Source organism: Callospermophilus lateralis, chromosome 14 (genome assembly GCF_048772815.1).
Source record: "Callospermophilus lateralis isolate mCalLat2 chromosome 14, mCalLat2.hap1, whole genome shotgun sequence".
In the NCBI taxonomy this organism is placed as follows: Eukaryota; Metazoa; Chordata; class Mammalia; order Rodentia; family Sciuridae; genus Callospermophilus; species Callospermophilus lateralis.
This window is the reverse complement of record NC_135318.1, coordinates 20713406-20740347: the sequence shown is the minus strand read 5'-3', so window position 1 is coordinate 20740347 and position 26942 is coordinate 20713406. Positions and strand designations below refer to the sequence as shown.

General features: G+C 38.4%; 2 protein-coding genes across 2 annotated transcripts; one reads left to right on the top strand and one right to left on the bottom strand.

Moving 5' to 3' along the window:
• Positions 1-1137: 1137 nt before the first annotated feature.
• On the bottom strand, positions 1138-22804 carry Gpn1 (GPN-loop GTPase 1). The gene is made up of 14 exons (XM_076833409.2): positions 22683-22804; positions 21938-22031; positions 19515-19554; positions 18133-18199; positions 17280-17317; positions 16225-16303; positions 15755-15849; positions 14323-14368; positions 13746-13892; positions 12999-13081; positions 11854-11893; positions 9787-9877; positions 4692-4799; positions 1138-2645 (listed from the first exon to the last, which is right to left on the bottom strand). The coding sequence occupies exons 1-14, from the start codon at positions 22791-22793 to the stop codon at positions 2560-2562; spliced, it is 1125 nt and encodes a 374-aa protein (XP_076689524.2). The 5' UTR covers positions 22794-22804; the 3' UTR covers positions 1138-2559.
• A 94-nt stretch (positions 22805-22898) lies between these two features.
• Ccdc121 (coiled-coil domain containing 121) lies at positions 22899-25533 on the top strand. The gene is made up of 2 exons (XM_076833411.2): positions 22899-23452; positions 23956-25533. Exons 1-2 carry the CDS (start codon positions 23097-23099, stop codon positions 24917-24919), a joined length of 1320 nt encoding a protein of 439 aa, XP_076689526.2. The 5' UTR covers positions 22899-23096; the 3' UTR covers positions 24920-25533.
• The last annotated feature ends 1409 nt before the right edge of the window (positions 25534-26942 follow it).

Sequence of the window (26942 nt, the reverse complement as noted above, 5' to 3'; positions counted from 1 at the left end):
GTTTTAGTTGAACTAAATACCTTTATTTTATTTATTTTTATGTGGTCCTGAGGACCAAACCCAGGACCTGGCACATGCTAGGCAAGCTGAGCCATAACCCCAGCTACCGCAGTCTGGCTGGGCACAATTCACGAGCCACTTATCAAGCAGAAACTAACTTTATTTTTACACGCACGCACGCACACCACACCACACGAGCTCTTCAGGAATTCCCTCAGAGCCCAACTGCCACCACCAGCTTCCCACAAGCCTCACCCCCCCCCACCCCCCCACCCCCACCCCCCCCACCCCACCCCCCCCACCCCCACCCCCCCCAACTACTCCTGCTCTTGAGGCTGATTGGCTGGGTCACATGGGCGGAGCCAAAAAAAGTCCCCCAATGAGTAGCTCTGTGGTCTGAAAGGGCAGGGAAACAGCCCAATGAGCATCACTGGAGAGGAGCCAATCAGCTGGCAGCTAGAAGTTTGCTGGGGCCCCTTCAGCTGTGGCTCTCACCCAACCCGGTATATTTTCCAGTTGTTCCTTTCATTTTCTCCTTTGTGAATGAAGCAAACTTGGCTGAATAGGATTGACTTTGCCTATTTCCTTTGTTCTATCTGCTTGGTCATCAGTGGTCCATTGCTCTGCCAGAGTTCCAAACTTACACATTGTGCTTCTGCTAATATAGATGGGCAGCCTTGAAGAAAAATAATATATACCTTTCAACTTCACATCAAATCTGAACAACTTTACTGGTATTACTCATCCAACACATATGGTTGCTGTCTTAACCCATATTTATCAATGATGTAGCATTGAAGTGATTAGGAATAAAAGCAAATAATTTGGTCATGGATACCAGCATGTTAAATAAACTGCTTTGGTTATCTAATGCAGAACACAAATCTTATAAAATTTAGACCACTCCTTTAAGAGACCAAAATTAAGATACAGCTTTCATTAGTATATTAAGTGCCTTAAGTGTCCCAGGCAGAGAATAAGATGTGAATGCCAAGAAAATGTGGTTATATTTTAACTGTTAAATAATTTATAAGTTATTGCTAATTATAAGTCAGCACACTCAACTAAAGCCTTCCTGTTCTAGTCTTAACTTCATTTCCCCTTGTTTATTAATCACATTGCCATCTGGGTACTTGATTCATTCATTTAGCAAACATTTATTGAGCACCTGTTATATGCTGGCCTTATGCAAGGGATACAAAGATGATTAAGACAGTCCTTGCCTTTATAGAGCTGACAGCCTAGAGGAAACAGGTTAGTTTTTAAGGAAGAAAATGTGATCAAAGGCACTACAGAGAAAAATCAAGACTGTTTTATTATTAATGATTTCCCCTGAAAGAACAAATTTTTAGACCAATGGTTCCATTGAAATTAGTAGTTAATGGTAAAATAACTTTTTTGGTTTAGAATGTTTAAATTAGGCTATTTTGATAAAATAAATCATATGAAGATTGGTACCTGATTCACCCAGCCTGAAATTATCATAGGCTGTTTGAATTGGAGAGGTGTTTCTCAAACTCATGTACATCAGAATCACTTGGAGGGCTTATTAACAAGTTGCTGGGCCCCACTCCCAGACCTTCAAATTCAGTAGGTTTTGAGATGCCTTTAACAATTTCCCAAGTAATCTGATGCTTGTGGTCCAGAGACTGTGCTCTGAGAACCAATGAGTCAGCAGCCAAACCCTTATAATGGTTGTTATGCATGGAATGTGCACCTGACTAAAGTCTATAGCCTTTCAATAAATCACCAAAGATACTCTGCATTAACTTCAAAGTCAATACAAAAAGGGCCTGACTTTGTACCTGGTTTCCACTTATGCATATGTGGGAAGCTTCAGTAAATATCACCCCCTTAACAGGCAGGTTTTGACATGTGAATTTAAGCCTCAATTACAAGGGAATCTATTTGTTACTATATAATTTTCTAATTTGAAATCATGACAGGCAGGCAGGCTTAGAATAAAGTTATAATTAGAAACTCTTTATCCAAGTTACCATTTAAGAGAATTCTTATTCAGAAATCTTATGTTCTGCCCACTTTCTTCAACAAACTTGGTGTCCTCTAATGAGCTACTAGTGTGAGACATATTTCATAACAACACTGACTTGCCAAGGAGACTCCACTGCTACCCTAGACAAGCTTATGTGTCCCCTCTCCCTTTCTACTAAAAGAACAACTCAGGTTATAAGTTGAGGATATGGTGCTGGGAAAGTAGAGGCTAAGATCTAAAGTGGTTGCCAGGATAAGTTCTCTCTGTATTCTATCACCAGCAGAATTATGTAAGTTCAAATGATAAAACTTAGGCTTGAAGGCATGTCAGCTTCCAAAAGCAGTCAGTATATCCTTCCTTGCATAAATGTAAGTGAAAGGCCAAGGCAGACTTGACATATCTACCTGCCAGCTCCAAGAATCATCTTTCTGACTTCTTCTGAGTCATAAGATTCTCTCAAAAGAAAAATTCTGCTATTCTGAAGAAAATTGTTCTTCATCCTAGTGTTTCTTCATATGGAGTCCCAGAATCTGGGACTTGAATCAACTGAAATTTCCTAAAATCTCCTATTTGTTGTTTCTCTTCCAGTACTGTGCCATTGATTCTTGCATAAAATTCTGAAATGCTGGCTCTTCGTGACTTTCCTCTGTAACTACAAGGGAAAAAGAAGGATGATTCTTTTAAAACTCTGAGTAGATTAGTGGATCAAAGCTCCTGTCATCTACCCATTAAAAACAATACTTCATTTCTAAGAAACTAAGGTGCTCGCTTCTCACAATAAGAAAATGTCTCCCAGAAGCATGCTCTACTTACCATGTTGCCAAAATGTATAGCTTCAGTATAAGGAGGGAAGGGAAAAGAGCTCCCTTATATATTAGTGGCTAAATGAAGTCTCACTTCATAGGTATTTCATGTCCACATAACACTATTTGTAAAAATGGTGTTTTGTTTTGTTTGGTTGGTTGTTTTTGTTTTTCTTTTTGATACTAAGGATTGAATCCACTTTGCCACTGAGCTACACCTGCAATCCTTTTTATTTTTTATTTTTGAGAGAGGGTTAAGTTGCTGAGGATCTCGCTAAATTGCTGAGGCTAACGTCAAACTTGGGATCCTTCTGCTTCAGCCTCCTGAATTGTTGAGATTACCAGTGTTCACTACCACACCTAGTGGCAAAATATTTAGGGCAGCTTCACCTCATAACAGCTCCAGTTGGCCCAAATGGATAAACAAATGGTAGTAAATTCAAGTAATGGAATATTTCTCAGCAAAATAAATGAATAAATAAATAAACAAACATAGCTGGATGCAGTGGCACATGCCTATAATCCCAGCAGCGCAGGAGGACTGAGAGTTCAAAGCTCAGCAACTTGGTGAGGAACTCAGCAAATCAGTGAACCCTATCTCAAAATAAAATACAAAATAGGGCTGGGGATGAGGCTCAATGGTTAAGCACCCCTGGGTTCAATTCCTGGTATCAAAAAAATATATAAAATAAATAACATACTGCTGTACTGATATATGCAGCATTATGAAAAGATCACAAATTTGTTATGCTGAGTGGAAAAAATTTATTGCAAAAGACTGACTATTGTGATTCCATTTATGTAATGTTCTGGAAAAGAAAACTATAGGAACAGAAATTAGCCAGTGGTTGCCAGGAACTAGGAATTCGGGAAGGAGACCAAATATAAGGGGCCATGAGAAGACTTTTGGGAGAGAGAAAAGTGCTCTGTATCTTAATTATCATAGTAATGACAAATGTTTGCTAAAACTCATCAAACTGTATACTTAAAGGGATTACTGGTTATAAGTTCCATCTCAATAAATCTGATTTAATAAAGCAGTGTTCATGTTAGCTCCCAGTTTGAGAGTAAAAAGGTTTGCTCTTTGTCGGAGCTAGGACCTACATCCTGGAGCTGTTTAACAAATTATATCCTGCTAACAATCCTAAAAACTTTACCAAGAGGAACTGGGCTTCCAGACCCATTCTGTGCTCACTGTTAAGAGTACTTTTGACTGTTCAGGTCTCTGCTAAGACTTCCTTATGTATTCTTAAAACATGGGGCTGGGTATATAGTACAGTGGGTGCTTAGAATGTACAAAGTCCTGGTTTCCACCACAAACAAAAGAAACTAATAGCAACCAAAAGGAACCCTGAATTTGTTTATTTTTTAAATATTTATTTTTTAGTTTTAGGTGGACACAATATCTTTTTTTAAAAATATTTTTTTAGTTGTAGATGGACACAATACCTTTATTTTATTTTTATGTGGTACTGAGGATTGAACCCAGTGCCTTCCACCTGCAAGGTAAGCACTCTACCACTGAGCTACAACCCCAGCCCTCTTTATTTTAATTTTATGTGGTGCTGAGGAAAGAACACAGTGCCTCATGCATGCTAGGCGAACACTGTACCACTGAGCCACAATCCTAGCCAAAATCCTGAATTCTTCAAACTGAATTAGGACATAAGGATAAGAAGACACAACACAAATAAAAGGCATGAAGTCAGCTCTATCTTAGCCATTCAGTAGGAATGGCTAAAGTTTCCTAGACTTAATATAGGAAACTTTGCTAGTACTGCATCCGTTACTGTCTCCTCTTTCCCTCTTTACTAGCAACCTCTCTTAACAATGAGAAACTCCTGAGCAAACAATGCAGCTATTCTTTTTCATGAGCCACCTCAGCCACTTCTTACCTCTGTGGTCAATGTCATCAGTATCACTGTCAGCTTCCTCATCCTCTTCATCCAAGGCTCCTCGAGTCAGGATTAAGTCAGAGGGGTCCAACACAGGAGATCCGCTCTCTAGAGTTAAAACACCTACTGATAAGTATATGTGTTTCTTCAAAAAGGTGATTCTTGGGGCTGGAGTTGTGGCTCAGCGGTAGAGTGCTCACCTAGCATGTGTGAGGTCCTGGGTTCGATCCTCAGTAACACGTAAAAATAAAAATTAATATATTAAATAATAATAAAAATTTAAAAAAAGAAAGGTGATTCTGAATCAGTAACACACACACACACACATACATATATATTTTTTTGGTACCAGGGATTGAATCCAGGGGCACTTAACCACTAAGCCACATCTCTAGCCCTTTGAATATTTTATTTGGAGACAGGGTCTTTCTGAGTTACTTAGGGCCTCACTAAGTTGCTGAGGCTGGCTTTGAACTCACCTTCTGAGCTACTGGGAATTACAGGCATGCACCATCATGCCCAGTCAGTAACTTATTATAATGATAAGATCAAAATGTTCATGATAAACATAAATGCAGGATTATGCTCCTCCTAAATGTACTGTTAACCACACTTAACATTTCTATAGTAGTTTAATTCACCAAGTACTTTCATGAGTGCAAGGAGTTCCATTTTTTTTAGTTCAAGAAAATCCAAGACACTTTTCCTAGGAGCAGCAGTGTTTTTTATCACTAGTTCACAGCTTGGATGAGGGTAATGATTTTTCCTATGAAGGCTAAAGACGTGAGCAGATCCAGTGCTGATAACTCAAGGTGAAAGTATGGAGTGCTAAGGAAATCTCCTGGTGGAATATAAGTTCAGAGAGGATCTGAAGAAAATACAGGGCAGAATGATACAGAGAAGAGAAGCTAGCTAATATTCAAGAAAGGCAGGGAAAATAAACAATGGAAAATCAAATACACTAATAGAGGTAAAATTTCCTACTCAGAGAAACTAATAAGGGCTGAGCCCCAATAATCAGAAGAAAGTCTAGTTAATTAAGTATGTTGACAGGGATTCAGCCTGTGGAATGAATCATTCTCTCTTCAGGAGCCTATGAGGCTTTTAAGAGCTCAACTAGGGAATAGGGTGGCTGAAGGCAACAAGATTGAGGGACCCAAATCTCAAGGGGCCTATGGCCCTGAAAAGAAGATAAGATGGGCTGACAAAAAATGCTCATTTTGGGGTTGGGGATCTGGCTCAGTGGCAGAGTGCTTGCCTAGCATGTGTGAGGCACTGGGTTCGATTCTCAGCACCCATAAAAATAAATAAATAAAATAAAGGTCCATCAACATCTAAAACATTTTTTTTTAAAAAATTGCTCATTTTTCAAGAGCTTTGTAATGTTTTGAACAACCAATAAAATAAAATTTTTAAAAAAAGGAAGAAAAAAAAATTGCTCATTTTGTGTCCAACTGAGAGTTATCCAATTATACTGTAACTTTCCTCAAATGACCCACTGAAACTCTCTTTAATCTTGAACAGCTTAGCTGAATACAGCAGATCCTATGTAGCCACAAATGTATCATTTGCCATCTCATGTACTCAGGAGTGATTCTGAAGGCCCCTGACACACAGAAATTTGTGATTCTGAGGTGTTTGCAAAGGATGGCACAGTGAGTTCATGTTAACTGGTAAACCCAATTTCCAGCTTTGATTTTTTTTTTTACCAGACATCAACCAATACTTTCACAAACAGAAACTGCACTGCTTTAACAAATATATACCAGAGGGGGGAAAAATGCCAGTATTGCTGGTGCAAAGAAAAAATAAAAGTACATCCAACTTATTACCGAAATAAATGTTAAATGGAGCATAATGTTAAAAAAAAAAAAAATCAACCCAAGTTGATCCCACTGAGCTTCAACACATTGTACCACACTCACTTAGAGGGTGGTCCAGCAGTTTTTGTTGGTAGGTGGCTGAGCACCAACCTAGAAACCCCCAGAGAGTCAATGATAAAACTAAAATTAACTCAAACAGCAAAAAACTCAATAAAAGTAGCAGGACAAAAAGACCAATGTTCAGAAATCAAAAGCCTTCTTATACACAAACATACACCAAATAGAAGACAAAATGGTTCAGAAAATCCTATTTTCAATGTAACAGGACAAAACCTTTGAAATGAATTTAACAAGAAATATCCAACACATACTTGAGGAAACCACTAAAACATTCTTGAAAGACTGTTGAGAGCCACAGCCAAAGGGGCCCCAGCAAACTTTCAGACTGCCAGCTGATGATTGGCTCACAGCGGGCCAGCAACATCTAGCTGATTGGCTCCTCTGCGATGATGCTCATTGGGCTGTTTCCCTGCCCTTTCAGGCCACGGAGCTGCTCATTGGGGGACTTTTTTGGCTCCGCCCATGCAACCCAGCCAATCGGCCTCAAGAGCAGGAGGATTGTGGGAGGTGGGGAGGCTTGTGGGAAGCCGGTGGTGGCAGTTGGGCTCTGAGGGTTTTTCCTGAGGAGCTGTTTTGTTTGGCATGTGTGGTTCTAAAAATAAAGTTAGTTTCTTTTGACAAGTGGCTCCTGAATTGTGCCCAGCCAGACTGCGGCAAAAGACACAAATAGATCTGTCAAATATGAAAACATTTCTTGTTCTTAGGTAGGTCTAGTCTCAAGATCATATAAATGTAAGTTCTTGCTGAAATAATGAATATAATACAATACTAATACAAAAAAAAAAAAAAAAAAAAAAACTTTTTTAGGGAGCTAGGCAAGTTTCCATAAGCTAAAGTGCCTATGGGGGGAAAAAAAACATACTAAATAGCTAGGGAAACACATGGGGAACTTGCTACATAGTTAAAACAATATGGTAAAGGTATATAAGTAAATAAACCATTGGAAAAAATATAGAGTTCAGAAACAGCCAAGAGCACATTTCACTTCAGCATATTATACAAGTAGCATCTCAAATCACAGGCAAAAAAAAAAGGTAGATTTTTAAATCAATAGTGCAGTTATACCTACTGATGAAAAAACACACAGAGAGGTGTGCTTCATACCATCTCCAGTAAGAAATCAAATTTAGAAAATGAAACCATCTAAATACTACAATAAACATGGATAAATTTCCTTTAGTGTAGACTAAGTAAAGACTTCCTAACTAGGACTTAATCCAGAAACAATAAAGAGAAATAGATCTGACTCTATCAAATCAAAACAAAAACTGTTGCATAATAAAATAATACCATGAAAAAAATTATTACATGATAAAATAATATCATGAAAAAAGTCAAAAGATAATTGTTAAAGTGAGTCAAAGTACTTGCAACATGTCACAGATGACAGTAATAATACTAATCCTTGTATGTGTGAGGCACTGGGTTCGATTCTCAGCACCATATATCAATAAATAAAATAAAGGTTCATTGACAACTAAAAAATATTAAAAAAAAAAACAAAAACTAATGGGTGAACATTTGAAAATTAAGAGTACTTACATAGTCTCAAAGCATTACCCCAAAAATTATTATTACAAAGGAAAAAAATAATTGGGCTGGGGATGTGGCTCAAGCGATAGAGCACTTGCTTGGCATGCGCCGGGCTCTGGGTTTGATCTTCAGCACCACATAAAAATAAAATAAAGATTTGTGACCACCGAAAACTAAAAAATGAAAATTAAAAAAATTCTCTCTCTCTTTAAAAAAAAAAAAAAAAAAAAAAAGATGTTGTGTCCACCGAAAACTAAAAAAAAAAATTCTCTCTCTTTAAAAAAAAAAAAAAAAAAAAGGAAAAAATAATAGTTTAGTGATGAGAAAACCTGGTAGACTCTATTTCCTACAATAACAGGTGACTCCTCACATGATATATTAAAAAACACAACTTCCATGGATTGAAAATGAGCAAACTATATGCATTTATGATTATGTCAAAATAAAACCAATTATTAAAAATTAAAAACCCCACAACTTCACTACTATAAGGTTCTGCCATTAATTAACCATCTTAATCATATCATTAAGAAATACCAGATAAACCCAAATTGAAGGACATTCTACTGTCCTATATACTTAAATACTATCACTATCAGGGCTGAGGATGTAGCTCAGCCATAGAGTGCTTGCCTAGTGTGGATCAGGCCCTATATTTGATACTTTATGTTGGAAAAAAAAAAGTCAATGTCATGAAATACAAGAAAGAATAGGGAACTGTTCTAGACTAAAGAAGATTAAGGCACATGAGAATTAACTGCAATGCACATATAGGATTTCTCCTGCTTGAAAGAGAAAATGGTTTCATCTAAATAAGGTCTATATATGAAATAATAGTATTGTGTCAATATTAATCTCCTAATTTTTTTATTACTGTGCTGATGTTATATGAAATAGTATCCTTGTTTTTAGGAAACAGATACTATTTAAAGTAAGAGCATCACGTCTTTAAGAGTAAGTTAAATGATTCAGGAAAAGGTTATATATATATATAAAAAATATATAATGCTATATGTATACACACACAGAAAAATAATAAAAAGTTATGTAGTAGAACGTTACATTTTGGGAATCTGATTGAAGAATTAGGGCAATTACTTATTATTCATGCGATTTTTCTATAAATCTAAAATTACATCAAGAAAAACTGGAGGGGCTAGGGCTAGGGCTCAGTGGTAGAGTACTTGTCTAGCATGTGTGTGGCATTGGGTTCAAATCTCAGCACCACATATAAATAAATAAATAAAGGTCCATCAATAACTAATAAAAATATTTTTTTAAAAAAGAAGAAAAACTTGGAAAAGTGGTTAAAATTGTAGGGGAAAAAAAAGTCACAGCAAACATCAGTTATCATGCCAAAGAAAACCAAAAATCAAGAAATAACAACTTCCTAAAGGAGAAACTCTTAAGTGCTATAAGTGGTAGAGATCTGGAATAGCTTCTAATACAATTTTCAGGTATTTGCCTTTCCAAGCCATTTGTAAATAAATAACTCTCTCCATATTTCCATCATCCTTTTCACCTTCTCTCCCTCACATAGGCATATTCCTGCAGAATAGAAAAAATAAGTCCACTCTCCTTTTTCCTTTTACTTCTGATACCAAGAGCTCTTCCGATACCTTTGGCAGTCCCTGTGTCCAAGGCTACAGAGCCCATATCTTTCCGAAGGCGGTCCAGTTGTTCTTTCTGCTGTTCACTCTGTGCACTGGCCTATATACATAGGGGAAAATGTCATCACATTAAAAGAGAATCCCTGCTGGAGTAGAAGTTCAATGACAAAGTGTATGCTTAATGTACAAGAAGTTCAATCCCTAGCACCAAAAAATGAAATTAAAAAGGAGCTATTATAGTCAGCTTTTTTATTGCTGTGACCAAAATACCTGACAAGAACAATTTTAAGGAGGAAAAGTTTGTTTTGAGGTTCACAGTTTCAGAGGTCTTAGTCCACAGAAGGCCAACTCCATTCTTTGGGCTCAAGGTGAGGCAGAACTCCAAGGTGGAAGAGTGTGATGTAGGAAAGTTACTTAGGCCATTACAACATGGAAGCAGAGAGCTCCACTCAACAAGGACAAAATATATACCCCCAAGGCATGCCCTCAGTGACCCACCCTCTCCAGCCACACCCTTCCTGCCTACATTTAATACCTATCAGAAAATCAATGCACTGATTATGTTAAAACTTTCCTAACACAATCATTTCACCTCTAAACTTTCTTGCATTGTCTCACACTTTTTCAAAACACCTAATCTAAACCACAACAGGAGCCAAATTAGATGCCAGACTTCTAAGTGAGGACAGAAAATCATACAATTCTAGAAGCAAATAGGGATGGCTGACATAGGGGCAGAAACACTGAGTAGTGTGAGCCCAGAGGATAGCATAAATTCAGAGTAGGTTATTCTTCAGGCTGGATTAGAGAATTCAGAAATTAAGACACAAAAACATATCCAAAGAACCTCCTAGTAGACCTAGCAAGAAGGACCCCAGGTAGTCTCTTAGGACAGGATATTTGGCCATTTAGAAGAGTTGTGAGTCACCTTTCTTTTCAAAGGCAAAATTCTACAAGTAGCCTTTAAATTTATGTTGGAGTAGGGATGGAGATGGGGCATAAGAAGGGCTTATTAGTAGTGCAACAGAAAAAATCTCATTTTAAAAAATTCCAATACAAAGAAAAATAATTAAGGGAACTTTCTGCAAACAAACAAACACAAAAATTTACCAACTTAAGTATTTAAAGCCTGATGCAGTGGTCTACACCTATAGTCCCAGTTACATGAGACGGGAAAATTGCTTGAGCCCAGGAGTTTGAGGCAGGAAGATTCAAAGTTCAAAGCCAGCTGGGCAACATGGTGAAGCCCTGTCTCAAACAAAACCAATACAACCAAAAAAGACTAACAAGGATTAAAAGATACACTGAAATTTTATTAGTCAATCATACCTCAATAAAGTTGGAAAAATAAGTTAAATAAGACACACAGGATAGCACCACCACCCCACCCCCATCAAGTGGCATTGATGTCAGGAGGATTAAAGTTTTTTGGTTTTTTTTCTGTGTTTTTTAAAAAGATGCTGCCCAGGCTAGCCTAGACTACTGAGCTTGAGCAATCCTCCTGCCTCAGCCTCCCCAATAGCTGGGACTACAGGTATGTACCAAGGCACTCAGATTCAGTTTTTTTTTTTTTTTTTTTTTTTAATGGCCCTAAAATATACACTTTTTCTTTTTTCAGCACCAGGGTTTAAATCCAGGGGTGCTTAACCACTGAGCCCCATCTCCAGCCCATTTTTTTTAATATTTACTTTAGTTATAATTAGACACAATACCTTCATTTTATTTATTCATGTTTATGTGGTGCTAAGGTTTATGTGCTTCACAGATGCTAGGTGAGCACTCTACCGCTGAGCCACAATCTCAGCCCCCCATTTTTTATTTTTTTTAAATTTTTTTTAGTTGTAGTTGGGCACAATACCTTTATTTTATTTATTTATTTTTATGTGGTGCTGAGGATCAAACCCAGTGCCTCGCACGTGCTAGGCGAGTGCTCTATCCCTGAGCCACAACCTCAGCCCCCCATTTTTTATTTTTTGAGACAGGGCCTCGCTAAGCTGGCTTTGAACTTTTCAATTTTCCTGCCTCAGCCTCCCAAGCTTGGGGATTATAGGCATGTGCAACAGCATCTTTTCTTACCAACGATTTCTTCAGACGTTCATATTCAGGACGATACTCCCTGGAAAGAAAAACACTCTAAATTTCTTTGCTTAATAATCCAACCTGCCTGCCCCAACCCCTATAACTTGTATTTTCCTATGACTCTGTCATAAGATCTGACATCACTGAACATCCAATGTACCATGTCTTAAGTCATTGAGTCTATCCCTATGGAATTTAAAGCCAAGGTAACTACCCCATGCTGAAAACTGAGGAAAGAAATGAACTCCTGACTGCTGGGCTGCAAAGCTTAGCATTGAGAAGACCAGGATTGAGGAGCTTAACATTTATTTGAGATAAATGTGTGAGATGTGTGAAAGACGACAGGCCTGTTTTGTTCGAGAAGTTCAATGCATAACGAAGTAATGTACCTGAATCACAACATGAAAGGATACAGAAAAGAATCTATCCTGAGGCTTTGGTAACATACAAACCCTTGTCTGATGATTGAAAAGAAACCATGTCTGAAACTGACAATGTGGTTATATGGTTGTCAGTATATTACAATATATGAAGCCAAAGGAGAATGCTAACAAGCAGCCTATCAGGCCACAGCCTTATGTGTACAGGTGCTCTGACCACTCCCTTTCTTTCAGATAAATGAAATTCAACTATTAACAATGACAATAATTATAACAACCATTTATTAGGAAATGTGCTTAGTATGTGTCAAAAATTGTGCTAAGGATTTACACATATTTTCTCAAATAAATCTCACAGGGACTTTAGTGCCAAACACAGCCTAATGCCTGACTTCATAAATAATGTTTTCCATGAAGACAGCACTGACCATTTATAAACTAGCTCTGGATGCTTTTGTTCTACCATGGCAGAAGTGTTTAGTTGCCCACAAAGCCTAAATTATTTATTAACTGACTCTTTACAGAAAAAGACTGGCTACCCCTGCCTCTTAATCAGCCAATACAGTGAAGATATTATACTTCTATTTTTTTCAAAGAGGTTAATGGAGACTTGTTACTCCTAGGTATGGTCAGGTCCAGTACACATAAGCAAGGCAAACGTACTGCATACATGATGAAAAGCTTTACCTGGCAAAACTTGCTATCATCAGATTTGTGGGTTACTTAAAAAATGTCGTCATTAGAACCTTCCTTTGTTCTCACCTTTCATATTCTTCTGCAGCACTGGTGATTTGCACAAAGAGTTCATCGAAGCCAGTGCCCACAACAGCAGAGACACCCACCACCTGCCAAAAAGCATCATAAAAACCACTGAGGAAACTACTGTATACTTTTAAATGGTGTGCCCTATTTCATTCAAATATCATAAAACTGTCAAAACAAGGACCAGGACTTATGATTTATTCCCTAACAAACCAAATCAAACCACTGATTGATTGCTTGGACAATCAACATACTCTGCCACTAACACCCACTTTAGCTTACATAAATCTTATCCTTGCTATACCCTCCAAAGTCTCTCATTTTGATCTGTTCTCACAAGAATCAGGCTAAACTTTCCAAGGCATCTACTACAATATTTTAATTCTGTATAAAGTCTTCTATCCTAAACTAGACCCAAAACTCTCTGAAGGTAGGGTTCTTATTTATCTTGTAAACCTCCACAGTTTTTTGTATCTTGTTTTTGTGGTGCTGAGGATCGAACCCAGAGCCTCATGAATCCATATGCTAGGCAAGAATTCTACTATGGAATAAGTAGAATTACTTATAATTACTTACTACTAAGCTACTTCCCCAGCCTACAACTTCTAGTTTTCAATGAACAATGCTTTAAAAGTTACTTTTCAAGAAGTAATGAACTTTTTTTCTAGGCTAGGTTCAAAGACAGTTCTATAGGTTTAGAGATAATCTGAAGAGAATGTCAGTAAGATCCAGAGGTAAAAAATTTACCCTGAGTGAGCTGTAAAACTCATCTAACACCAGGCTCATTGAACGGGTCAGGTTACTGACATATGTAGTTTCTTGATTCAAGGCATCTTGGAAAGCCTCAAAATCCTGCATCCATTCCACTGCAAAACTGTGATCAATGATGTCAGTCTGTACCAGAAAGAAGTCAACTATTAGCAACCAGAGATGAGGTTATATACTAGATAATGGCAAAATCACTTCTTCAATCAAGTGGTGACCGCAACAGCATATCATTCATGCATTTTCTTTCTTTGCCTTCCCCATTTCCTCTTCTAGTAAAACAAGCTGCTACGTTCAATAGATTGGTTGGGTCTCCCTTATTTACACAGCTCTGAGGGGCTACTCTATCCCAAAATCACTCTGGATAAGAGTCAATATCATAAACATTCATTCCATTAGACTGAATCTATTTCCTAGAAGTGCCTATGACCCAGTTTCAGTGAAACCTGAATCTGTCCTCCAGGACCTAAATAATCCTTCTTCTCACCCATCTAAACCTAAAATCCACAAGGTTCTAATGAAAGACACGTTGAAATCAAAATATGGAAGATTCACTTACTTTGTTCATAACCACAATGAAAGGCAGCTTGGTTTTGTACAAGATGCTGAAAATCAAACATTGAGACAGAATTAATTAAAGCACGTAAATTCTTGCTTGCCTGGTGTCAGTCTGTTAAAGAGAAAGAGAATGGATGCAGATGTAAAAACAAGGCATTCACATAGTCTCTTGCAGAGGTAAACAACCAGAATGTCAACAACACACACACACACACACACACACACACACACGAACGAAGGCACTCACTCTCAGAGTAATAATGCATTGCTGTTGATCCTGGTTTTAATTGTTTACCAGATACTTGTCTTTTTTGTTTCCAGGGGAGCAAATGTGCATTTATTAATACCTTATTATGGTCCAGGCCCTAGGCTAAGTACTTTTATATGTATTGTCTCCTTTAATTCCAATGCCATGAAATATATACAATTTTTAATTATTATTCATATCTCAAAGCTGAGGGAGAAACTTAAAAATATTGTATTACTTATTAAAAATTTTTAAATATTTTTACCAGTTTTATTGAGGCATAACTGACAATTAAAATTATATATATTTAAGGTGTACAAATAATAAAATACATGGAAAGAGCAGATCTTTATTATTTATTTACTTGTTTGTTTATTTTTGCAGTGCTGGGGATTGAACCCAGGAACGTCCCAGTGCTCTACCACTGAGTTACATTCCCAGTCCCTGTGCTGTTCTGATCTACATATACATTGTGAACAGATTATCACAATTAGGCTAATCAAATGGTTGTATTTCAAACAATTAGTATGAAAATGAAATAATGCTGTCAATTCTAAGATTTCTAGCATTCAACAAGAATGGACATTTCTACTCAATATCAGATGGACAAATGTTGGTAGATGGCTTCTGTGTAGTTCCAAAATTAATTCTCTAAGCTTTCATAACAGTCTGCCTTGCTCCTCAGCCTTAATGCACTGACATAGTCTAGTGAGCAAATCCTTCTTCTCCTAATGGTACAACATTTGCAGCAAACCTGTGCACTCTGAATTATAGAAAAACCTTTTCATTTATAGTATCTCCTAATGCTACCATTTCCCTGTACCTATTATAAAACACAAGAGCATAATTCAGACCAAAAGGCTCATAGCTATTCAGAGTTGGATTTCATTCAACTGGGAGCAACTACCACAAAGTTTGGAACAACTACCATGAGTTTCAGATACAGCACCTATTTCTGTAACAATTAAGGGAGGAAGATAAGAAGGAGCTGAGAGAGAATGCCAATAGCACATGTACCTTTTTTCTTCTCTGATCTGGCCCCTATTCACAGCCACTCAACTGAGCAGAAAAATCTAAATAAGCACAAGTTCAGGAGTAAACAACCAGGACTTAAAAACAAAAAGGCAGAAGGGAAGAGGAGGCCGCATACTTTGATGGAACACTATGCCCACCAATAATCAGTTACCTGCAGGCATACAGCATATTCGACATAAACGTCACTGGGTTAGTACTTCTCGATGTGTCCATTACATAGATGACAACTGTTGGGAATGAGGATGCCTAAAGCCACAAAATAATTAAAGGCTTGGTCAAAGAGTTCATGACTTATTCCCATATTTTTTTTTCTTATGGCATTACTAGAGATAGAACCCAGGGATGCTCTACCACTGAGCTACATCCCCACTCAATTTTTTGAGACAGGGTCTCACTAAGTTGCCCATGCTTGCAATCCTCTCATCTTGTCTTCCTGTCTCATCTTCCCAAGTGGCTGGGAATAGGCATGGGAGCTCTTTCCCTACCTATCTCAGTGAGGGAGAACTACTTTAGCGTGCAGAGCTTCTGCAATTTCCTCAAGTACAGTCCCAGGCAATTAAACAGACACTAAGTCAGTCTAGCCCTCTAGCTATTCTCATCAACAAGACCCAGAATACTCACCAGGGCCTCAGTGATGATTGTCCCAGAAGCTGACCAGGTGAATACCTCAATCTGCCCAGGTGTGTCAATCAAGACATATCTATGCCAAGAAAGACCATTAATAAAGTGTTGTACTTGCACATTGCTAAAAGATATTCCATCACATAAAATAAAAATTAAAAGCCAATGATATCTGGTGATCCAAGACTGGAATAACCTTTGTACATTGCCAAGTTTAATTTCCTGCCACAGTCCTCAACTAATAAGGCATACCACACTCCTCCAGACTTTGTTCCATGTCTAATATTCATGCTACATGAACAGGAGCAAAGGACTATGAAGTGCAACAAAGGATCACAGGGGAAATTGATAATTACAGAAACACATCACTTAATAATGAGAGACTCAAACCAGAAGGCAAATCTCTTGGGAAACCATCTGGTTGCTTGGGAATGGGAGACTGTTGGGGAGAGAGAGTGAGGATGCAGAAACAGAAATGCACAATATAGGGCATCTTCTTGAAGTGCTAAAAGTGTTCTAAAATTGAGTATGATGAGGGCTGCATAATTCTGTGAGTACTAAAAGTCACTGCATTATACACTTGAAAATGGATGAATTAGGTAATGTGTGAATTGTATTCCAAAAAAGCTATTTTTTTTTGTTTGTTTGTTTGTGGTGCTGAGATTGAACCCAAGGACTTACGCACATGAGACAAGCACTCTACCAACTGAGCTATATCCCCAGCCCTTTGTTTTATTTTGTTGGCATCAGGAATGATTGAAACCAGGGCTGCTTAGCCACTGAGTCATATCCCCAGCCCTATTTACTTGTAACAGGCAGGAATTTATTGAAGGGATAGGAAAAGGGAAAGGGAACACTCTTAAGGGAGTGAGTCCTCTTGGAGAAGAGAGGGACAATGTGCCTCTCTTGCATTCCAAGATCTTTTTATTTTTCCCCTCTTATAATGACTTCATCTTAAGATCGATTCAGAGCTTGATGGTAGCCCAGATCCTCTCAAAAGTCTAGAAATATGTCAACTAAAGGATAATAAATAGGTGTTCAACTGAAACACTTACTTAGATGTGTTCTGGGCCTTCTCAATAAATTTCATCACCTAAAAGGAAGACATACCAATTACAACAGGAACTGATTTCAACACAAAATCATATGCCTTTCCAGGGTGACACACCTCATAGGAAACATCCCTATTGAATCTGTTCTCATTCTTAGGACACCAACTAATAAACTCACTGAGCCAAAGAAACATAGCCACATCACCAGCACTACAACATTCTGGGCACAACACAAGGAACCTGAGAGGCTAATTATAGACATGTCACAGTCAAGTTATACATCTTGGCACTTTGGTCCAAAAAAAAAAAAAAAAAAAGTTTTTGTTTTAAAGAAAGTTTTGCTGTGTTACCCAGGCTAGCCCCAAACTCTCAGGCTCAAGCAATTCTCCTGCCACAGCTTCCTGAGTATCTGAGACTAATAGTAGGTGGCTCTGGTCAAATGTCAATGGCCTATCTCATAAGAGTAAAAAACCTAATGATTATTAAAAAAAACTCATCTGTCACAAGTAAAAAGCATCATTATCTTCCATTCCATGCCTGGTAGCCCATTCTACTCCCCAGACCTCATCTCATCTTCAGGATAATACAACAAGCCAATAAGATCAGGAAAAGAACCCAGGTGTCAGATCTATTTTGCTGGCTGTCACAAATATTAAATGAGAACTGTCTCACAATACTTGTCATTCTCTCATAGTCTAATTCTCTGTCTACCAAAACGATAACTTATTTTCTATTTTTCTGTTCAGGTTTGCTGCTTTGTTCAGGTTTGCTGAAATGTGATCAAGATAAGGCATGTAAGAGTCAGGATTTTTTTTTTTATATACAGCAATGTCTATAAATGTAAAGACAGACATACCTGATCAAATCTGGTAGCAAAGAGATTGAGAGAGGTCACTATGCCACCGTTGGGCCCAAGGCCATATCTAGACACTTAGTTGAGGATTTCACTTGCACAGATTAGATTATAAAGTTCATAACCAGAGCATTATTTATCTACGAAGCATTATATTAGTGTTCCATTAATTAAAGCTGGCAAAGTAATCCTTGATGATCATATAACCTTAGTCTAACAGGCAAACATTTGCTATCCAAGGTTTTCCCATTCATTTATCACTTTAGGGATGGCCAGGAAAGATGAAGAAAGCAAAGTGATCCAAATATAATAAACATATCTACCAGGCAGTGACAGCCTACTGGCTTTGACCATTAAAACCATCTCCGTAACACTCCTTGCACTGATCCTCACTAATCAAGCAACTAATCAAGATGATTAGAATTAATCTTCCTACCTAGACTTACTTATAAGGAGAGTACACATTTCACACAGCAAGGTTCTAAGAATTAATTCCACTAAACATACTCATTTTGAGCCTTACAGTCTGAAGAGATAGTAATCAATGAATGTATCTCTCCTCCAAGGCAAAACCACCTTGTGGGACCCAAGGAGGTGCTAGCTAGCCCCTCATTTTTCTCTGTTCTAATTACAATAGTCTGTGGTCTTTGGAGATGGTAAGAAAACTGAAACATAAGATTAAATATTATTTCTAATCAACTACAATACCTCTCCTTTATTCATCTTCCATCCTCCTAGCGGTTAAGAGTATAACTCAACGGTAGAGTGTTTGCCTAGCACATACAAGGTCCTGGGTTTGATTGCAAGCACTGCAAAAAACAAACAGCAACAACAAAAACCCTAAAAATCATCTTCCTAATAAAATTACTTTAGCTGGGTGGAGTAGCATGCCTGTAATCCCAGTGGTTTAGGAAGCTAAGGCAAGAGGATTGCAGATTCAAAGCCAGCACCAGCAACTTAATGAGGCCCTAAGCAACTTAGTGAGACCCTGTCTCTAAATAAAATATAAAAAGTGGCTGGGGCTGGGGCCCAGCAGTAGAGCATTCACCTAGCAAGTGCAAGGCCCTGGGTTCGATCCTCAGCACTACATAAAAAACTAAATAAAATAAATGTATTGTGTCCAACTACAACTAAAAAATAAATATTAAAAGGGAGGGGGGGGTTGGGAATGTGGCTCAGTGGTTAAGTGCCCCTGGATTCAAAAAGGAAGGAAGGAAAGAAGGGAGGGAGGGAGGGACAAACAAAGGAAATAAATGACTTTGAAACAATCAATGCTTTTACTTATATATTTCAACAAGAAAATGTAAAAAACCTCTCAAAACCATAAAACACGTAGCAAGGAGTCAGGAATGGGTCAACACCATAGTAGCCACAGAAAAGGATACTGTTTCATGACTTCTTTATACTTCACAGTGTCACGAATATCTGAATGGGGGGAAGAAAAGAATTAATTGACACTTAATACAAAAAAAAACAGTGAATGTGGTCTCTCAAGTCATTTCTGAAAAAAAAATTTCTCTCTTGGAATCTGAGTAACTTTTCACATATATTTTCTAAGTTTTGAAGATCATCGAATTATGATTAGAAAAGAAGACCATAAGAAGATAAAATAGAAGGACAAAAGTTGCCCTATTAGCACCTTCCCTACCAGCAAGAAATTAAAACTAACCTTTTGAGTTTTTCTTCCACATTCTTTTTTTCTAATTTCTCTACTTCTATCCTAGTTTCCTTCCTTACAAAAGACAACTGCCAAGTAACCCATGAAAAACATTACCTAGGAGTTCTCAAGTTATGGTAGAGATAGACTTAAACAAGGTGAAAAGTTATACGATTTAAATATCAATAGTCCTATGCCCAGAAAAAGAGAAGCTAAAGTCAAGAAAAAAACATTTGTTACTAATTAATTGCCTCCTGGTGACAAAGACAATACAGACAAGATTTTTAAAAATGAACCCACTAATAATACCTAAACCTAACCACCAGCCTATAGTTTTCCCCCATCAACTGTTAAAATTCTACCCTTTAAGTGAGAAGATAAGAAATGTTTTCCCCAACTCTTCTCCAAATCATATCTGCTTTTTAATATAAAGTTTTCCTCTATATGTTATGTTTGGGGTCAAGAAGCTTAATAGGATTAAGAAGTGACAGTGATACCTTGGTTGCCTCACTGCTCCCTCACATGTTGAAGTAAAATATTAGAGAAGCACGCCAAGGCAAACATATAATGCAAGGTTTATTTAAAAAGTGGTAACACAGACTTTTCCCAAGAGGAGAAGAGGGCCATAGCTGGTATACTGGTATCCCATATCCTACTTCCCAAGAAGCCAGGCAGTTCTGCCTTTTTTATATGTCCTAGACTTTGTTCTCCTGCTCTCTTTCCCTTATCTCTGTCTTTCCAGAGTAAGTGACTAGGCCCAAGAGATGCTCTAGGTGGGATGACCAAAAGATGAGAAGCAGATGGAACAGCCCAGGACACATTAATTTACAAATTTATAACTCTCTGTAGGGAAGGGCAATTCCTGGGACAGGTTACTTTAGCAACAGGTTGGAGCAGGGGGTAGGTTATCTAGATAGGGTGGAGGAAGGGCTCTGAAGGAATTAACATTTCAATTCCTCTGTTCTCAGATCTGACCCTTGCCTACCAGCCTGTCAAATTCCGGCTTCATCAGAAGGGAGAGCATTAGATTTATCACACAATAATAGCTTAAAAATCAGAACTACTGGGTCTTATCAAGAATCATCACACTGGACCACTCACCCATTCTCTTTTTTTCTTTTTCTATTTTTTAGTACTGGGCTTGAATCCAGGGGTGTTCCACACTAAGCTACTTACCCAGCCTTTTTTATTTTTTATTTTGAGAAAGGTTATTGCTAAGTTGCCCAGGCTGGACTCAAATCTGTGATCCTCCTGCATCAGCCTCCTGAGTCACAGAGTTCAAAGGTGTGCACAACCACATCCAACATCTATTCTTAATCTTTTTTATAGTCACAAACTCCTCTTAAAAATCTGATGAATATTGGGAGCCTCTCCTCAGAACAATGCACAGAGGCATATATACACACATTTTCCCATGTAACTTTGGGAGTGGAAAAAAGGTCCTACAGATTGGTGAGTGAACAATAGCAAAAGAATTCGTACACTCTGATAAACTTTGAGAAAAGGAACCAAGTGGAAAAGGTCTATGTACTAAAGTCAACTGAAAGGTTTATGATATAGATGTTTATTAAACTGAATTTTTTTTTCTCAATGGACTGACTTTGTGTCATTTCACTTTCCCAAATTACAATAACCTGGCACACTAGGGTTAGAAAGAGGGGAGGGATAAAGATGAATGGGAAGGGCACAAATAAATGTAGGAAAGAGGAAGGAGTAAACAGAGAAAAATGTGAATAAGAAACAAGCCTAGCCCTGCACAGTGGCACAAGCCTGTTGTCCCTGCAACTCAGGAGGCTGAGACTGGAGAATCACAAGCTCCAAGCAATTTAGCAAAGCCCTGTGCAATTTAGCAAGACCCTGTATCAAAATAAAAAGAGCTGGGGATATAGCTTAGCGGTAAAACACCTCTGGGTTCAATTCCTAGTATCAATTTTTTTTTGTTTGTTTGTTTAGGGACTCCAGGAAATCAAGTCAAAGGAGAAAGGGGGGAAGGGGGGAAGGGGGGAAGGGAGGAAGGGGGGAAGGGAGGAAGGGAGGAAGGAAGGGAGGGAGGAAGCTGAAGGCACTGAGATTTTCAGGATGGAAGATTTAATTTTTTTTTTTTTTTTTTTTTTGAGGCACTTCATACAAGTTTTGGGACGGTCTACTTACCAATATTGGCAGGAAAGGGGACTTCGTGCACAGCTGGGTCCAAGTTGATCACGTAAGGTGGACAGCTTTGCCTATGCAGGTGTCCCGTAAGCCTCTGCAGAAATACGCAGAGGGTTGGAGGAAGATGAAGAAAGGGGTAAGGGGAACCAGAGAGAACTTCCACTCTTTTATCCACTCTACCTGAAAACTTCGGCACTCTTTCCTTCTACCTAAAATATCCACAAGCTATGTCCACCCCACAACTTCAATTCTCTTTTCAAATGCTACCCTATCACCAATCGAGCAGTGTCTCCCATGTTCTAGATCACTTATGGATGCACATTACGGTTTTCTTCTTCATGAAAACGTTAACAACATGAGAGCACGAACCTTGTCAACTTCATTTTCACTGCTTAGAACATGAGGTGCACAAGAAATAATGCTTTGGCAACTTTTCACTGAAAACCTGTGCTAGCTGTGTATTAATCTCTAGCTACTCATAAGCTCCGGCCTTCAAAAAGTTGGCAATTTTATGAGCAGGACACTTTAAAACATGATAAACTGAACCAATCAGGCACTGAGGTACGCAGGTGGAGGCTAGGGTCTAAGACTTCGCAGAAGAAAGAAATGGAGTAGATAGGAAGTCCCCTGAAAGCCACGCGCCAGCACCCTCCAAATATCCAGAGACCTCCCTTTTTCCCTGGCCTTCCACCCGCCACAGGCAACCTCGCGTGCGCCCCTACAAAGACCGTGCCATATATGTCACCTGTACAAAAGTGGTTTTTCCGGAACCTGCCATTCCCAGCACCAACAGACACACAGGGAGATTAGGAGTTCCCGAAGTCCCGGAATCCGCCGCTACCAAGGGCGCCGCCATCTTTCCCCTGGCCCCGCCCACCCCACCATAGAGACGCTGCCCTCCTAGAGAGTCTTCCGCGAGGTTCGAGACTGCGATTGTGCAAAGAATCCAATTCGCTGAAAACCGAGGGCTGAGGTGCTGGGCCAAGGCGGGAGTGTGTCTGTGCGTCCGACCCTGCTGGAGCCAACTAATGACAATGGCGGGGAGGTGGGGACGCTGGACAAACTAGAGGAGGGCTGGAGGTAGCCAGGAAGAGTGCACTGAAGTCGTCGAGTAGGAACTGAGAGGGGCACAGCCCTAGTCCCAGGAGGGCTAGAGGAGATGGCATCTCACGGGCAGGACTCCCGGTGTTCGAAAACGAGAAGCGAGCACCTCTTTTTCTGCCCCAAAGCAGGGGGAGACCAAACTGCTAGAGGGGCGGCTGCTAGGCCTCATTTGTCCCCTGAGGTGCTTAAACTGCTAATATCTGTACCAGCCACAAGTATGGCAGTGTGCGATCTCCGGAGTTGCCGGGTACAGCAGAGTCTCATTGACCACCGAAAGAAACGATCACGAGAACCTCCAGTATATGAAAGCTTCCAGCCGCGCCGGACCCTTGACACTAGCGCTCGATCTTCCGCAGTCACCCTCACTGAATTACAGAGTTGCCCTAGTGAACGCTTGGATTCCGGGAGCAGGTAGCTATACAGAGAGGTAGCTTCGTTTGCACGGAAGGGCTCTTGGAAACGGGAAATATGATCAAAGAGCTGAGAAAATTATTCATAGTCCCATCAAACCGTCTGTTTCTTTGACCCTTTGTAGCTTCTACAGTGTTCTATAACTCCTAAGATCAGTATTTCAAATCCAAGCTCTGCCACTTGCTAACTTAAGCATTAAGTCTTGGGCAAATCACTTACACTCCTGAACCTGTTTTCTCCTTTTTAAAATTGACCTAATACCTCCCGGGACTGTAGGGAGTTACATCTCTGAGGATTGTAAGCTACATTACTGATCTCTACACTTAGTTGTTTCCTCCATAACCTGCATAGTGTCTGGAATATAATAGGTGCTGGAAGAGTTGGTTTTTTTTTTTTTTTTTTTTTTTTTTTTTTAGGTATAAAGGACAATTGTGTGGGGATTTGTTTATTTTTATTTCCTAAATTGTCACTAAGAACTGACAAATGTCTCATTTGTTCTTCAGGTTTGCTGAGACCCACATGAGTCCTCATACATCAGCGTATCTAAGTATGTTACATAAATTTTTCACAACAGACAAGCTAACAAAGTGGGAGAAAAGGGTTAAAGGAAAGACAGTGTTGGCACTGAAGAAGCTAAACAAGGAAATGGAAGAAGTTCAAATCCGCAGGGACCTGGTACTGGAGGAATGCAGAGCACTACACAAGGAAAAGTTACTTGTTGAAGCTGACAGCAAATTCTTTCTGGAATACCTAGCCCAGAAAAATAAGCTCTGTAGACAGCTACATGAAGACCTCTGGAAGGAGTATTTTCAAAAATGTGGAGCGATAGAAAAAAGGAGACAAGAATTATCCTCCAAATATGCAAAGCAAACTTCAGACCTTAAAGCACAACAACTGCAGGGGAAAAAGACACAAGCCAATTTAAAAGAGCAGTTGAAGGCCTTGAAGAACATTTCAAAAATAAAGGAGAAACAGGACATGAGAATAGAGTCCTTAGAAAAGGAGAAAGCGAAAATCAAAGCTGAAACACCACTAAAGGACCAGAAAGCACACTTGCAGTTCCTCCAGCAAAAAGCACTCCTGGAGAAGCAACTGACTGATCCATACAAGAAGCAGTCAGGAGAGAGAAAAAAATTGATTAAGGCACAGACCTTGGAGTCCACAGCACAGAAGTCTAGTTTTGAATTCTGCCGTGGGGTCTACAAAGAGAACCTACAATTACAGGAGGAATTACTGCAGCTACTTGAGGTATCCAAGAAGTTGAAGGCTGCTCAAAGCCAGTTAGAAAAGCAGAAGCAGCAGCTGGAGCAGGAACAGTGGTATCAGGAATGCTTAATCAGAGGGAAGCAAAGACTGCAAGCAAGGCCTCACTGGTGCCCAAAAGAAGAAGGTGCTACAAAGACCACATTGAGCCCTATCAGCACCAAAGCAAGAATTAAATCCAAAGTAATTCCTAAAATAACATGAAATAAGAATTGGAGCAAATACTCTTAGTTACTACATAAACTTACTAGGAAGGCTTTTGGATTGCAGATTACTAGGCTAAAATATCCATTATGGAAAATCATTTTGATATTTCTCATCACTACAATTTCTAAAACAAGGTTGAATATATTTTCCTGTAGAGAAACAATGTTAAAATATGGGATCATACTCTGTTCTAGGATTCACAGTCCAATAAATCACTGGTCTAGCCTCAGTCTGTCATAAATACAAAAAATACAACTACCTTAAAAGACTAATTTAAAATACTGCTTTAAAAGTATTAAGATATTTGGATACCTTTTTTCTTTTTTGAGTCTTGTTCCATTTATTTTCTGTAGCAGCATTTGAAATTCTAAAGATAACAAAAATTCTAAGTATTTCAGGTCAAGTGTTTTTTCTTACATATGTACTTTGTGGTACACAAAGTTCCTTTGTAATGTGTATGGTTCCATATATTTATGCTCATTTAGAACTAGGACTCTTATTTTAAATTAGTATACACTTTCATTTAGAGGAATTGTATTTTTTGCATTTGACTGAGGCTAGACCAGTGATTTATTGAAATGTGAATCCTTGCACATATGAGTATGATCCCATATTTTAACATTGCTTCTCTAATGGAAAATATAATCAACTTTATATTTTCCAGAAAAACTTCAAAATTTCTGAGTTTTGGGGTTCATTCATATGTAAAATAAATTCATTTAAAATTAAATTTTAAAAAATTCTCCCTTAATATGCCTTTAACTTCTGGTTTTAACATTTTATTAAGTATGTAGTTTATTATTAAACAATGTTTTTACTAAAATTAAAAGCCTACTTATAATTTATATACTGATTTTTATTATTCCAATAACTGGACTTTTTTTACCTCATCACTCTTATTTTCCACTTCTATGTCTTATTTATACTAGTGTGCAAATAATAAAACTAGTTTTAATTCAGAAATTAGGTCTTTAGACACATGTAGTTGCCTTCACCTAAATATCCCTACTTGTGAGCCAAAATACAGAAAGTCTGAACTTGTAGGCATGGGATTCAAGACAAATTGAAAGCTCTGTTTTCTGTGGATGTAAAAACCCCAGGAAGGGGCTGGAGTTGTGGCTCACTGGTAGAACACTTGCCTGGCAGATGTGAGGCTCTGGGTTCGATCCTCAGCACCGCACTTAAAGGAAAGGATTCACTGACAACTAGAAAATATTAAAAAAAAAAAAAAAAAAAAAAGGAAGACATATCTCTCAGGCTGATAGTTAGAAAATACTTATTAGGATCTTGCATTTATACTATTCTGCTATTAATTTCACTTCTGCCATTGCAGTCCTGAGTATCTTCATTCAGGAGTGGGTAACTTCCATCTGATCTCAGTATTTTAATTTATTATCATTCCAGAGAATGGATTTAATATATTGTCCGTGGCCATTCCTTTCAGAACAAGGGTCTGACATGTAAGGGTGAATCTAACCTAGTAAAATACTTTGAAATTCATACCCCAATGTGAGCAGTAGTCTGGCCAACTAAGATGTCAATCTACTTTTTATCTGAGGAAAATTAAACAGGGTGATTATATTATACAAAGTGTCCGATAAAAATTAGGCTGACTTGAATGATAAAACAAAGTCTATAGTGCAAACAACTGGGGAAGAAAACATTCCAGGCAGAGGTAAAGTGATTCAGAGGCCCTAAAATCAGAAAAATCTTATCAAGTACAAAGAACAGAAAGGTGCATGTGGCCCAAGTATAGTTGGGGAATGATTAAAGAATATAGGCAAAAGAAGATGAAGCTATTAAGAGACAAAAAGTATGTTTTGGGCTGCAGCTTCTGGATACATAGTGGTACCTTTTGCTGGGTAAGAAGTGACTAGAGGGTGAAAGAAAATCAAAGATTAAAGTAAAACGGAAGTAAAATTTCTTAAGGGTTCCCTTTTAAGAAGGAAATAAGCTGGGCACAGTGGCACTGTCCATAATCCCATAATACTTGGAAGGCTGAGGCAAGATGATCACAAGA